This window comes from Mus caroli, chromosome 4, assembly GCF_900094665.2.
Source record: "Mus caroli chromosome 4, CAROLI_EIJ_v1.1, whole genome shotgun sequence".
In the NCBI taxonomy this organism is placed as follows: Eukaryota; Metazoa; Chordata; class Mammalia; order Rodentia; family Muridae; genus Mus; species Mus caroli.
In genome coordinates, this window is record NC_034573.1 from 10,609,232 (window position 1) to 10,625,023 (window position 15,792).

Genomic DNA, 15,792 nt, shown 5'->3' on the forward strand with positions numbered 1-15,792 from the left:
TTCAAAATGTCTTAACTACTGTAGTAGTTTCCTCTTAGCAGCAGAGATGTGCTGCATAAAAAGCGGCACACTCCTGACCCTAGTAACACCAAGGTCACTGGGATCACGAGCACTTTATAAGACTGATAAACCTGCTGTCATGACAATGTTCCTATGATGACAGAGACTGAGTCTCCACACTTTTAAGAAAAATTAAATTGAAATCTTCATTTTTGCAACATAAAGCTGGGGGGGCCAAAATCTAAAACAAAATTTATTCCAAACCAGAATGAGCAGGACACCTAAAAATAATTATCGGGAAGAGAAACACCTTGGTGTGTGATGACGTCCTCCACAAACTGCCACTGAGAGAGCACTGGTTAAAGTTAATCCAACGTGTTTCTTAAAGCTGTTAGTAAGCTTATTCATAAAACTCCTGTAAGGTAGCTGTGTTCTTCAGTAGCATTTACAACAATCTAGCACTTGGTAGATTGGCACACTCTATGAAACTGTAACATTCTGTAAACTAGCTGCAATTTTCAGTAGCTGAGTTCACCAACCGTGTAACAGAATTATAATGTTCTCCTAAGCCATAGGCATGCCTCATGTATCTGAAATGAAAAGAATGAAACTGCATTTTAATGAGTTACTTACTATAATAAATATATGTAGTATACACACATATATAATTATGCACTCTGAATGTCCCAGTCCATAGATATCACTAATGAACTATTATGAGTATATTCATTAAGAGGCAACATTATGTGACAAGTTTTAGAAGTGAGCAAGTAGTCCAGTCACTAGAAGTGCAAAGGCTAAAGGCTAAGATGCTGAGGGCTCAATGAGCTCAAAGTTTCACTAAAGTTCGATCATAAATGGTAACACTAGCTAATAAACATGCACACACAAACACACACACATGCACAAGAGAGAAAAACTAGAGAAATTATTCCTCCAAGCTGAATATGAAAGGCCAATTCTCAATCACACAAATACATTCACAGCATGAAGGGTGGTAGTTAAAACTTAGTGCTGTTAATGTCAAGTGGGGCAATACACAAAACTAGTCCTAAAATTTCAGTCTTTTGAAGAACATTATTCTTAACTCAAACAAAAAAGTGGCTCAATACTCTAAACAACTATGTAAATCACACATGCAGATGCTTTCTAGTTCTATGACTGCCTTTAACATAAACAGAATTAATTCAGTTAATTACAGCATTTTGACTAGTCAGTATATACAACCTATTATCTTTTCACATGCCTTTTTGTTTGAATTATGAAAAAATAACAGTAAAATTTCCTAGGTACTTACACTAGTACTAATGGATTCCTCGGATACTCTTCACCAACTATAATAGGAGGAGCATCTGCCTGTAGTATCTCGATTGGTGTTTGTAAGATGTGAGACAGAGCTCTTAGCTACAGAGGGGAAAATAAATTAGCAAGAAAAACAAAATGTAAATCTTATTCAAAACACAAACTAATGAAGTACATACACAGAACATGGCAACCAGTGAGAGCAGAGATTTGCTCTGTTCATATGAGCACCAGGAGCTCAGGTAAACGGACACTTAGTTTTTGGTGAATTGCTAAAAGGATAAAATAACTACAAAGGCAAGAGTTGTCTTGAACACACAATAGCAGTGTAAAAAATACCAAAGTCAAGCTTGGTGAAGTGGGTCAAGAGTAGACTGCTTATTACATTCTCTGATGCTGAAAACATTCCATTTCTCATAATGCTACAGTTTTTCTAAGTACCAGTGGCTAAGCATCACACCAGCTTGAGTTGTTAACAGCCAAAGGACAGGGAATAAGGTCTGGTAAATCATGAGGTTTACGTTGAAAAACTTCTCAGATGATGCTGATGCAGTCAGTATGGAGACTCGAGAACCATGGCTCTGTAACTTTCAGCAAGAACAAGTATAAGTATGTAAACTGTTCTGCCCTGTGCTAGAATCTCCATCTGGTCAGCAAGCTATATTACTTTAATTTTAGAACATGGAGTAAGAACTTAGGCTCAAGCCTAATGAATAGCAGCTAGGAATTAAAGTGATGCTACTGACTATTGACATACTATGGCCGAGCACTATAATCATGTGCACAGTTTATGTGGATTATTTCATCCAGTCTTCATAACTTTATGGAACAAATATAGGTGAGCTGAGGGGTTTTGTCACTGTTGGGGACGGTGGCTTGTTTATTAATTTTCCTTTGACATGACCCCAGATAGTTAGGAACTTGCTATGTAGAGCAGGCTGGCCGCAACTTTGGAGTCCTCTTGCTTCTGATTCCCAAGTACTAACTAACTAGAGTTCCTGATTCACAAGTACTAACTAACTAGAGTTCCTGTGAGGAGCAGCATCCTCACTTTACTGATACTTTTTAACCCCTGGAACCTGGGGTAGAAGGATGTTAAAAAACTTCTGTGGGTCAAACAGAAAATCATGGATCTATGTTGAACTGAGGAGGCTGAGCCTAGAACCTGAGTTCCTAACCAAATGCATCACCACCACCAGCCTTCCTTCCAACATCCTAATGTATGTGCCTGCACCAATTACAAAACTTACGCCACAAGCATAGACCCTTTAAAAATTACTCCAAGACTATGGACTGGATTCTATGCTCCATGAAAAAGATAAAATAAAATCACATATTCAATTTTGAAAAATGTTCCTCTGAAACACATTTTTAAAATATTTTTAAAACTGATACAGAATAATGTGCAAAACAATATCAATGTCTTCAAAAGTCAAAAAATAGGGCCAGAGAGATGTAATAGCAGGCTAAGGCCCTTGCCACCAACCTGGCTATTTGAATCCATATGGTAGAAATAACATCAGCTCCTGAAAGCTATCCCCTGACTGCCACAGTGCATTATGGCTCTCATGTGACCACACACCCAAGAGCACATGCACACACACTGAGTAAGATAGTCTTTTAGCTTTGGATTTGATCAAAAATATACATTTATCTAAGTGTGAAAACAACTTGTACTTTACAGAAATTCATAAGCAATGAATGAGTAAATGATGTTTTTTTTTAAGTGTCTCAAATTCTCAATTTAACAGAATAAAGCATCCAAACCATCAGATGTTACTCTGTGAGCCTTTACATTAAGGGTACTTCAAGTCTTTATCCAGCAGGCATACTAGACATTTGCTGTGTCTGAATCAGGAGAAAAGCAATGGGGATGGTTCCCTCTGGTGGAGAGGTCCTACTACAGCACTGTATTAAGGAACATTTACATCTCCTATTCCAACAGTGCACAGACCACTAAAGAGCACTAACCACCTCCACGGAACGCTAACCATGCTGGAGGCATTCGTCCAGCATCTTAGTTCACAAACTCAGTCGTCACACACGACAAGGCTCTTACCGAATCATCCAAGGCACAGAGGAAAAGTCAGAACATGAGCCTAGGATTTGCCATTTCATCCTTTCTCTAACACCTCAGACACCAGGCTTAAATATGAAATAGATGTTTTGATGTAATTAAACATGGTTAACAGTAAATTTTAAAAATTAATGCTCAAAGAAATAATGTTTAAGTTTCTATTGTTTTCTTATACAAAAATGTCAATACGTTGATTTATTGACTTCACATAATCCACTCTCCAGGAAGAATTCAATAGATAATTGTAGCAAATGTGTTACAGTAAATTTTATATAAAACTCAAGTTTTATTTTGCATAGCCTAGCGTGGTGTTAACCACACCTCTGGCCTCAGTCTCCCTAATGATGGGATTACCGGCACATAATAGGTCCCACCCTGGCTCATTTCTATTTCTGATATACAGAAGTTACGTCTGCAACACTGAACTGTTAGATTAAAATTTGCCTTCGGGGAATAAAATCAACACATTTTTTATTTTTTAAGACATGATCTCCCTGTGTAGCTCAGGCCAGCATCTAAGATGGCTTCTCACCAGCTTGGATTATAGATGTGCACCACCACACCAAGTAACTCTTCAGTTGATGGTCTTTTTTTTTTTTAAATACAGAAAAATCAAGCAGACTGGCATCTCAAATAACAACACAGATGCAACACTAGTGTCTGTTAAGTCACAAACCCAATGCTGGGCTATTTAAGGTGAAATCATACTTCACTTACTTGAGGGACATTGTTTAATCACAGACACACGAATATACAGCTCTCTGTCAGGAGAAAAATGGCAAATAGAGAAAGAAAAAAAGACATCTTCAAAGAACTGGGCTTAGCTGAAAAACATGTAAAAACTACAAGTGGGATTCAGAAATAATTTAATCCACAATCACGGTGATTCAGCTTACCTCGAGCTGACCGCCCCATGCCGCTGTGTTTACAATATCGTCACAGTACTTCCCAAACTCTTCTGTAGGAAACAGATCAGAATAACTTCTGAAATCACGTCACACAATCTTTTTTGTAGCTCCCACCATCCCTGATCAAGAGAACACATCCCTTCTGTACCACCTCCCTTTAGAATTACACTAAATACACCCACCCCACCTTTCCACCATCTTTCTATGGAAGAGCAAAGCATTTCTGCTCCTGGTCTTCCACCTGAGATTCAGAGACATCTGTAATTAACTGCTCCCATCATCATCTAAAGCAACGATTCCCAAGTGTCAAATATTCACTCTATCCTGACAAGTGTTCTAAAGCCAAAACTGCATGCAAAATGCCACACAAGGTTAAAATATGTAGTCCCTCTATATTTAGGCTTACTGCAGGAGCCTATAAAGAGTCAACGTACAAATGAGCTTAGTCTCCCCAGGGCAGCAGCAAACAGTTTCAGTGCTTATCATTTTACATATCTTTACATGACCTGTATAAATGTCAGTTTTAGCCAAGGGAGAGATTTTACTGACTGGGCCCTGACAAGTAAAAGGCCTAATCTCTGAATGTGTAATAGGCATATTACTATGCATATTAACTGTTAAACGTAGCATATTAACACGGGCTACACAGAGATGGGGCAATGGCTCCGTGGCATTTGCTGCTTTCAGAGAGAGTTAAATTCCCAGCACCCATGGAAAAGTTCACTTCTGTTTGTAACCCTCTTCTGGTCCCAAAGGACTAAGACATGGTACATACACATAGATGCAGGCAAAACCATAGACATAAAATAAAAATAAAATGGGGTCAAACATCCTTTCTGTCCAAGGAAGCGAAGAAAAGCTAAAACTAAAAGACAATATACACCATGTGTTAATCTCTTTCGCTATTAAGTCTTCATTGTTCAAAACAGTCCCTAAAATATTTATCACACCATGGCCTTCAATTAAAGTTGGCTGAATGAATGAACTTAATCCTTTGTCTGTTTCTTTGATGCATCATGAATTAAATATTCTACCACTAACAGAGTGAGGTAGACACACTTAAGAATTCTGATACATGAAGTCACACTTGAGATCTATCCAGATACCTAAGGCTCACTCACCACAACTGACCAACTCAACACCAGTGCTCATTCTGTCCACCCTGTGCTACGTTCTACCTTCTTCCATGGAGGGTAGACACCACTAAGGGAGTCAGCCTACACTATCCCTTCTCCAAGCCACCTGGCTATGTGACCTTCTCCCAGTGGCCACTGCCTTACCTGTGATCTTCCCTCCATTTCATTTCTCTCAACAGCATAGAACATCATAAAAACTGTAGCTTAATCATCAATTTATTTTAACAAACAGGGAATATTGTTCGTTGATTTATGAAATCAAAGTTTATATAACTATTAACCTTCCTAGCCATACTTTATCAACAGTGACATCACACTTCCCTGAGTATGATTAAGTTAGACTTCATAATCATATTCTGCTCATGGTTGTGATGGCATACACATGCATACTCACAAAGGCTGATCAAAACATCACCTCCCTTTAACTTCGTTAAACATAAATTAACACACATCTTTCAACAATGAATAACCTCTTATTTTCTTCGTGACTTACATACAGCAATTAATATATTTTAACTACAAAACTGTTAAGTACTTACAAGATAAACTAAAATACATCTACATCTATTCAAATTATAAAAAATAAACCTGCCAAAATGTTAATGATCTTTTGTCTTCATTAAGAAAGGTCTTCCTTGCTACACTCAGGAAGCATTTTATTTGAAAACCAGAAACACTAACAAAATGTGGTGAATAAAGCTAACTACCTGGCGTGTACATATCTCCTGTGCTGGGGTTTGTTAGAAACGGCAGGAAGTCATCTGAATGGCTTTGCATATACTCAGCAGTCTGCTTCCTTAGGGTAGCCACAGTCAGTGCACAGTCTTGTTCTCTCAGCTGATCCTCAAGTGCTCCATACATACAATGACCATCAGATGGAATATGTTTAATTTCCAATTCTCTGGCTGCCAATATTTGAGCAAGTTTTTCACTCTCAAGATGTCTGGCTCCAGATAAGTTCTCAATTTCAGCCTCTGCTATTCTTTCTTCCCGCTCCTTTTCCAATGCAGCCTTCTTTTCCTAGGACAAGAATATAGGAAAGTCAATGATTTTAGGATTAACTCACATTCGGTAAGAATGGAGACATTAGTCTGACTTTTTTGCCATTTTGATCATCTCACCATCTGTACAACTCTAACTACAACCCATAGAGGACAATGACCTCATTCATCTGACTGCTATGTTCCCAGCATCTCGCTCTGTACTAACACATAAAGAAGCCTTTCGTATAACCAGGTGCAGTGGCCTAGGTCTCTAAGTGTACCTGGGAAGCAGATACAGAAGGATCGCAGGCCTAAGGACAGCTTGGGCTGCAGTGTTCTAGCCCAGCCTGGCCTGCAATGTGAGAGCTTGTTTCACAGGAGAAAAAGGAGCGGCTAGGAGAGGCAAGGGATATCTTCTTAGAAAATCTGCTAATTTGTTTGCTTATTTAAGACAGTGCCTTGCTATGGTAGCTGAGACTAGCCAATACTCTCCAACCTCCTACCTCAGACTTCCAAGTGCTGGGACTAATGGCATTTGCAACCACACCTGTCCTTGTAAGGACTAGTTAAAAACATGAACAACATGACTGGCTGATTTCCAAGTTCTGTCTTATAAGATTCAGTGGTCCAGTCCCTATACTTACTTGTGCAATGCCTTTAAATCCAGGACTTGGGAGGCAGACAGGTGGATCTTTGTGAATACAAGATGAGCCTGCTATAAAGTGAATTCTTGGACAGCCAGGGCTACAGGATAAGATCCTATCTCAAAAAAAATAAGGTTGTATCACTCCACTACAGTGGATTTACTATGTTAAAACAACCAGAAAGATACTGATAGATACTATTTTTAATCTATTTTTTAAAACACCTATAAATACTTAATAGATTTTTTTAAAACTTGCTGACAAGCAATTCAAATATTACAGTTATTCTAGAATCCCTCTAAACCCCATGATCCCCTCTGACTCTCTAGAGCTAAGTAAATACCCCCCAGATTTTCTTTCAATGATAAGAAACACAATGCTATTACAGAAAATGCGACAGTCTTTGTAGCAAAATAACATTATTTTCTATATGGTACAATATGCTTTCTTACTAAAATAAGAAAATTCAAATACTTGAGATTTCCCCATGGCTGTATATCCAGGCATGGTTAGGGTTCAATGAAATCAACAAGGGATGTATTAATGGCCGGGCGTTGTGGCGCACGCCTTTAATCCCAGCACTCGAGAGGCAGAGGCAGGCGGATTTCTGAGTTCCGAGGCCTGCCTGGTCTACAAAGTGAGTTTCAGGACAGGCCAGGGCTACACAGAGAAACCCTGTCTCGCGGGGGAAAAAAAAAAAAAGAAACCCTGTCTCAAAAAAAACAATAAATAAATAAATAAATGAGATGTATTAATGAGTACCATGGGAAATTTGGAGACAAAGGAAAACAATCCTATATGTGAACTACTAAGAATCAACCAGAGAACATAGATAAAAACAATTCACAGAACTAGCATACAAGAGAAAAATTTTAAGAGATGAAGTGGCTGGCTAAAGACAGGTCTGTCATCCTAACATAGCACTAAAGAGTAGAGGGCTCAGCCTCGCATCTGCAGTTCGTTCGTTGGTTCTGGATGGCAGGATGGTGTATTTGCAGAGTTTCAGTATGCTTTACAACTTTCTAATCCCAACCACACACGTGTTTATGCACTTGGAGGGAAACTGGCTTTCAACCTAAGATGAAAGAAAACCCTCACTAACTGTTGCAATTTTTAAAAAATGTCCTTCATTTTCTTGTATAGTATCAGTATTTGCCCCCTTATATATATCTGTGCACTAGATGCACAGATTATTAATGGCCGGGCGTTGTGGCGCACACCTTTAATCCCAGCACTGAGGTTCCCGCAGTCCAGAGGGTATGTATGGTATGTGTGTCAGCCAGCTCCACAGAACTAAAGCTACAGATGACCGGAACCACAGTGTCGGAACTGGGAAGCAAAGCAGCTCTTTTGGAAGAAGGAGTACCTAGCGCTCCTAACCACTAAATCTTATTTCCAGCACCTGAAAATCTTGGTTTAGTAAATTCCAGAAGGGAGGAGAACAGTAAAGCAATGTTAATAACAAAAGGTAAGAGCTTCCCTGTTCTAATTTCAACTCCCTGGGGCAGACGTGAATTCCCGGGAAGGCACAAGTTAATAAACTGAGTAACTACATGATGGGCCACATGAGACAACTTCAAATGCTCTTTTGTGGGTCTAAGTAGCTGAGTCCAACCAAAGCAGGAATAGCTCTCCAACAAACCAGCAAGCAGCTTTAAGCACAGACAAGTGCCATGCTTTACTTCAGCCACAACTGTGGATCTGGTATCACATCTTCAGACACAAGATGGCACTATAGCTTTATCAAAGCCAACAGTTTCAGCAGGGGGGTGGGGGGGAAGAGTAAGCACCTTAGACATCATCTAATCCAATACCCCTCATTTTCCTCTTCTGAGGAAAGAACACGCAGACAGATTTCCGAAGGCCAGACAGCTGGTTAGAGCGGGGGTGGGGGGGGGGGGCCGGGACAACACAAAGAGCTCCCTTTTGCAGGCACCTGAATCAGAATCAAGGGTGGAGCAGATGGCAGCTGGGGTTAAGGGCATAGGTGTTTTACTCTCAGAATGGCACTTCACCTATCATCCAAGCCCTGTAAGAATACTAACTTCTATCATTATCGTATTTTATGTAATGTTCTGCTTCAGAATTAAAACGCAACTGAGTCTGCCTCCAGTAAATCGGGTGTAAAATCCACTGGATCCTTGTCTCTGTGGGAGTTTCTTCCCTACATTAGACACTTTTCTAAAGGATGTATTAGTCAGAACAGCAATCGGGTCTACAAGAACAGGTGAAGGGCAGGAGCATGGAGCTTGTATACACACTGCTAGCGCAACTAGTCATGTTGACTTGGGCACTAGTCCAGGATTGTGCCTAATTCTCACTCTCATTGAGATAACCCAGTCTCATCTTCCTCGTTTATAACATAAAAAAACTATGTCCCATTCTACATCTCAAATGCTTTATTTTGGATATCAATTATTTTATTTCTACCTTAGTTTTGTTTTGTTTTCCCAAAACACAAAGAGCTTCCAAGTTCTCTTCTTCCCTCCAATATTTACTGAGGGTTTGTCTGGGTGGGTTTGGTTTGGTTTGGTTTTGGGGGGAGGGGTGGCTGGCATCAGATGGTTTTCTCCTCCACCATGTGGATGCCAGGGATTGAACTCAGGCTATGCAGCAAAGCAATGTTATCCACTGAGCCATCTTCTTAGGCACAAATTCCTGAGTTTTGCTCGCATGTTTCTCCAGTTTAAAAATAAGACCCCATAAGCGTCTTAAGATAAGTCACCATAAATATGTCATTCTTTTCCTCCAGCGTTGTCTCACTACCAATACCAACTACCATGGTTAACTGGCTTTTCCATCTCTAGTGCTTTAGCAAAAAGAACAGTTCTAAATAATTTATTGCCCAATTTGCCTATCTTAGATCGAGGTTCCATTCTGGTAAGTATTATGAACACTTAGTGTTCTCTACTCCAAAAGCCCACTAGATTAACAAAGTAACCTGGGAATTATTTTCTCTGACAAGTGATAAGCAGTCAACTATAAATCATACTAATTTCTCAGAGTTTAGTTGGAAAATGTATTAAATTCAGATAGGAAAGAAGTAACGAATTTTTTTTTTAAAAGACAGGTCTAGGTACACAGTAGCATGATTTTTAGAATTAAATAGGCTACCATTAGATGCTGTAATTAATAAGTATCAATAAATTCTTAAAATTATACCTTACTAGCACAGAAACACCTGCTGATGTATAGAAGCAAGGTGACAGCTGCGGGACTATGACAAAAGAATGGCTATCATAGGTAGCCCTTCAAGACAGCATGCACTCTAAATGACTCTTTGAAATCACAATGGCAAGATTAGTCAAGAGTAAAATTCATATAATATGATAAATATTTGATTGTTTGCAACTTAGCTGTCATATAAAAGGAGACCGTCTTAGGCCTTTGTAAAAGGACTATGATACTTAGCATGGTAAATATAAGTATTTGTTGACCCTTCAGTTCTCCAGGCCTTATATTTATGGTTCTGGACAGATTTTTAATACCCATGATAGACCTCATAGATATTATTTTCCCTTACCTATTATTAAAACTGAATGGTAAGTCATGAGAGTACATGAAATTCAAACCGTGCCTGGGGTTGGGGAGCAGCCTAAGGCCCTGTCTGACCCACTCTGTCAGACACTGACCTTCCATATGCTCTACTATGCTATGTACCAAAAACTCTGAAATACGCACTTAGAGCTTAGTAAACGTGAACAATTAGTAAAATAGCATTCAGAACCAAAATACTCAATTTTAAACTTCCTTTTCTAAGGTGGAAAGACTTACACACCTCCTGCCAATTTCAGTATGCTAAGATCATTAACACATTAATTCCAATTAATCTAATGCTCTATCTGATTCCACATTCATTTTCACTACATTATTTCTCCAGGGTACAATATCCTGACAGAACATTTCTTTCCTTCAAATTATAACACAACCTTAACACGTGACATGAAGTTCCCTTCTCTGCATTTTTAATGTCGTTAACTATTTTTTATATATATATGTGTGTGTGTGTATATATGTGTGTGTGTATATATATATATTATATTTTATATCACATTATATAAATACCAACATAATTTTCTGAGAACTCTGGGTCTCTGTGTGTTTTCTTGTACTTCTAAGTTCAAGTCTTCACTTCTCCCTGAGCACTCATTTATAAACAGGGTTTTGCAACAGTCTTATGATCCCACTCTTTGAAATTTTTAAATTAAGTCTACAATAAAATATTTGTTGAAGAAAAAAACAGTCCTTAGCCTCCCTGATTTCTATAAGAATTGCAAACTAGATATCTTGCTTTTTGTTTCTTATACCTATTAATTTCAATTAAGGCCAGGAAATAAAATCCTCTTCACAAGATTATTGTTGGGACTACATGAGATTTCAATGTAAGTAGCTTAGACTATTATCTGACATATGATAAGAACAACCCCCCAGACAAGGAACTCTAGTTTTTTCCTATTCATTTCTTATATAATACCTTTGAAAATATTAGCACACAACAGCACTAGCTTATATACATGGTGATATGATTTTCGTACCCGTCTCTTTTGTGCTTTTGAAATCCGAGGTGGTTGATTCTCAAGTACCAAGTTTGAAATGTTAACAGCAACAGAATCTATCTGAAAGAACAAAAACATTAATAAAAAGAAAAAAGAGAAGGAATAAAAAAAATCAATAAAAAATGTTTTAATTTATTGAAAGAGTTAGGCTATTAAATTGTTACTGAAAAGTTATGTATCTAATCCTTTTCTTCCCGTTTGAGCAGTAGCATTAGACATAGGATTAGATAGCATCCTTTGCCCTCTTTCTTCACTTCCATGAATCTGTAAAATCATAGCTCTCCCATCACTAGGCTCATCTCTGCATGCCTTCTGTCCTTCCTGAACCTACTCTATTACTCTAAATACTTTCCTTTCATGCAAGGCCAGCCTTCCCTTCAGAGAATGCTCCCATATAAAATCCCTTGTGCTCATTATTCCTTCATATCCTACAGCTGACAAGTCACATCCCCATGCTAATTAGGCAAAACTTAATGAGCACTAACTAACTAATTCTTCAGGTTAGAACAACTGAGCAATTTCTATCTTTGCCTAGCTACAAATTGGTAACATCAGTAATAATTACAAAGACAGCTATTATTGTTATTTAGTTACCATTAGTATAGCTGAAAGTCAAGCTAGTTTCTAGTATGGTAAATATATAACACAACCCAAAAGAGACACAGGAGTCTCCAAAGACTATATCCCAGATGGCAAACTACTAAAACTTCTGAGAGACTTCATCAACTCTATGAATCTCATTTATTTTTCTTTTCTTTTTTTTTTCCAATTCTGATAAAACTATCAGCCATATTAACAAAAAACAGAAGAATTTGGGGAGAGGCCAAACACAAAGCAAGTTTAATTAATGACAAAGAGAACAGTTCAAAGCAAACTGGAGAATTTGCATCATTGCAGGTGACTAAGAACTGTGAACCAAACTTTTCTTTGTCTTTGGAAATCTATGAAGGAAATCTTGAAACTGAAGGCCTAAAAGAACACCTAGCTACTAGAAAACACAGGGAGGCAATTAGAAACACAAAATTAGCACAATGCTAACAGCACATGTCTAAACACAACAGCACACCTTGTTTGTTGTGTATGTGTGTGTATCGGTGTGTGTAGTTGGGGGGAGAGAATATGTGCACATGTGCATACATGCCATAAGAGCACATAGAGGCATAGAAGTCAGGATAACTTGTTTGAGTCAGTTTTCCTTTCTTCCATGTAGTTGCCTGGGTTCCAGGGCTGGAACTCAGGTGATCAGGTTAAAAACCAAGCACGTTACCTAGTGAGCCACACTGGCAGCCCCGATGAAGGTTTTCTTGTCACCTTCTTTTCTGCTGCTACTGTTGGGTTTTGAGATAGGGTCTTACTATGAAGCTCAGGCTGGCCTCAAACTCACAACCTCCCTGAGTACCTCCTGCGTGCTGGGACTACAGGCATGTATCACCATGCTAGGCTAGAGATAAAAGTATTTTAACAGTAAGAAAGGCCAGGAACATGGTGACTAAGAAATGAAATGGAAGACTTTGACTCTATACTTGGTACTCTGTGTAAATGGATACACAGAAACTGTTCCTTTGTCAACAGAACAAAAATGAATCCAAACTTACAGAAGACGAGATCTTGCACAAAACTAAGAAAATTCCTATCTGGGCTGGAGAGATAGCTCAGCAGTTAAGAGCACCAACTCTTCTTCCAGAGGTCCTGAGTTCAATTCCCAGCAACCACATGGTAGCTCACATCTGTAATGGGATCTGATGCCCTCTTCTAGTGTGTCTGAAGAGAACAATGGTGTACTCATACATAAATCTTAAAAAAAAAAAAAAAAAAAAAGGAAGTTCCTATCAACAGTTAACTGAGTTTGTAGAATATTATGACCCTTCATATCCAAAAACCAGGCAACAAATTACTATATTATATCAGGGTATAACTATGTGTTTCGTTTTGAATTCTGATGTTTGTCACCTCAATAACTATTATGACTTCGGGACAAAATTCTTAATCTCTTTAAGAATCTACATTACTTCATGGCTATTACCTTACAGTGTTACTGACAACCATATCCTTTGAACAAAGTAGTTGGTATACACGTTAGGCAGAATGGTAAACACTGAGCAGATGCACAGAGCCGGGCGTGGTGGCGCAGGCCTTTAATCCCAGCACTCGGGAGGCAGAGGCAGGCGGATTTCTGAGTTCGAGGCCAGCCTGGTCTACAGAGTGAGTTCCAGAACAGCTTTCTCTACTTAACTATAATTTCATATTTATTGTCCGATGTGGAGAAATTTATTCTAGGGTTGATTAAGAAGCTTTGCAGAGGTTACAATCTCATTCATCAGGAGTTCTTGACGAGCAGTCTCGGCTGCCAACTTTCACTCAAGACAAACCTTATCTGGCATAATTTATACTTTACATGTTTATTAGGTTAAGGAAGTAGGCACTTTTTTGCTGTCCTCCCATTTAAAAAAAGAAAATCTGCCCATAAACCTGGTCACAAAAATACTGAAGAAATGGACAGCTAGGTGTGGTGGTGCATGCCTGTAATCCCAGCACTTGTGAAGTCACACCAGTAGGATCTGAAGTTAAAGTTCAAGGTTTGTCCTCTGCTTCAAACCCACATGGGTGACAGCCTAGACTACAAGGCACTCTGTCTAAAAAACTAATGTCAGGGAAATGTGATGTGTGACTGTATGACTCGAGTTCAGAATTTTGAGACCGTATTCAATAAGCAGTTCAACACACTCAGACAGTTGTTTGCTCGGGCTCAGAGACAAGCTTGGCTCCCCATACCTTACTGTCCTTGAAAGTCAATTGCTTCAATTGCTCCAGTTCTTCCCTGTGTTTTTGCTCCATTTCTCTCTCCAATTTAGCAACATCTTCCGTGAGCTGCTTCCTCCTCTTTTTGTCGTTTTTGGGAACAGCGTTCTTCATTCCCTGAATTTTGGCTAAAAAAAGTCATCAAAACAGCCGTGTCAGAGCCCCCGGACGAAAGAGCGAAAAGCAGTTAAGAGGGTGAGAAGAGGTACAATTATAGAATGTAAAGTAATTATAGAAGCAATTAATCATGACACAACAATCAGCTACGGAGAAAGGTCTGGATGAGGCTTGCGACCCAACGTAAACAAAACCTCGAATTTGTTTGGTTTGACAGGGCAAAACCAAGGTTAAAAAAACTATATTAAGGTAAAACTTCTGCCTTTTAAATATCTTTCTCTATGACGGATAAGCCAAGGAGAAGCAATTCAGACCACACCACTAAGGTCAGGCGTCGGGATCCCGGGCAGGAATGGGAAGGGAGGAAGAGGAGGTCCAAGACTTTGGTCTCCAGGCACATCACTCAGCAGCAGCACGTGCACCGGACCCGCTAGGGGTCCACGGCAGGTCGCACACGGGGACATCTCCGGGGACTGAAAATAAGGGGGTCGAAGGATTGGGGAAAGCTGGAGAAGACAGATCAAAAGTTATCTGAGGGGAAGCCTAGACGGATCCAGGACGTGTGCCCGTCCAGGTACCAGAGGACACACTCCACGCTCCCAGCCTTGGGTGTAGATGCCTCTTACATTCCCAGCCCCTTTCCCGTCACCTTGCAGCTCCTTCTTCTCCTTCCGATGCCTTCTCAGCAGCTGCTCCTCATCATCGAGCTCTTCAGCCACGACCTCCTCCATGACGACCAGGCGGCCCGGCACACGCGCTGAAGGAGATCCACACCTCAGGAGAGCCAGCACCACCCACTCCTCAACCCTCACCCGGGGCGCCATTGGCCGCGGGGAAGGCCCAGCCCCGCCTCAAGGCGGCTCCGGATCCAGGTCTAACCACTGAAACCAGGAGAAGCCGACATGGGCTAGGGCGCCTGCGCGCTCGGACCGCTTTGGGCGGCGGGCGGGATGCTGGGACTGTGCGATTAAGGACGCGCCGAGCGCTGGACCGTCCTCAGCACAAAGCTACGCGCCAGGCGATTGGCTCTGACGGGGCGCGCGGAGATGACATCACGGACGTTCTTCCGCACAGCTTTCAATTTGTGCTTTAAAACACTCCGTAGTTGTGCTCTTTTCCAAGACATGTTGAAAAGATTTTTTTTATTTTAATAAAAGCGTGGTTTGTTTTCAATGAGTATCTTTACGTTATATTAGTCATACACTAGGGAATGGTTTGGTTTTTGTTTGTGTTTTTTACAACGTGGTAAAAGGGGAAAAGCTAAGTAAGA

At 39.8% G+C, this 15,792-nt stretch overlaps 1 protein-coding gene across 1 annotated transcript; it reads right to left on the bottom strand.

Annotated features, from left to right (window-relative positions):
* Otud6b (OTU domain containing 6B) lies at positions 1–15,444 on the bottom strand. Its single transcript, XM_021160830.2, has 7 exons — positions 15,172–15,444; positions 14,379–14,533; positions 11,586–11,666; positions 6,131–6,443; positions 4,276–4,337; positions 1,298–1,404; positions 1–590 (listed from the first exon to the last, which is right to left on the bottom strand). The coding sequence occupies exons 1-7, from the start codon at positions 15,344–15,346 to the stop codon at positions 506–508; spliced, it is 978 nt and encodes a 325-aa protein (XP_021016489.1). The 5' UTR covers positions 15,347–15,444; the 3' UTR covers positions 1–505.
* Between the last annotated feature and the right edge of the window lie 348 nt (positions 15,445–15,792).

What these genes read in the sequence shown, in the direction of transcription:
- Otud6b (XM_021160830.2), bottom strand. Translation starts at nt 15,346, where the DNA reads ATGGCGCCCCGGGTGAGGGTTGAGGAGTGGGTGGTGCTGGCTCTCCTG. An exon ending in TGACTTTCAAGGACAGTAAG is followed by an intron (nt 11,667 to 14,378) that starts GTATGGGGAGCC and finishes TTGTTCTTTCAG; the next exon opens with ATAGATTCTGTTGCTGTTAA. An exon ending in CAAAAGCACAAAAGAGACGG is followed by an intron (nt 6,444 to 11,585) that starts GTACGAAAATCA and finishes TTCTTGTCCTAG; the next exon opens with GAAAAGAAGGCTGCATTGGA.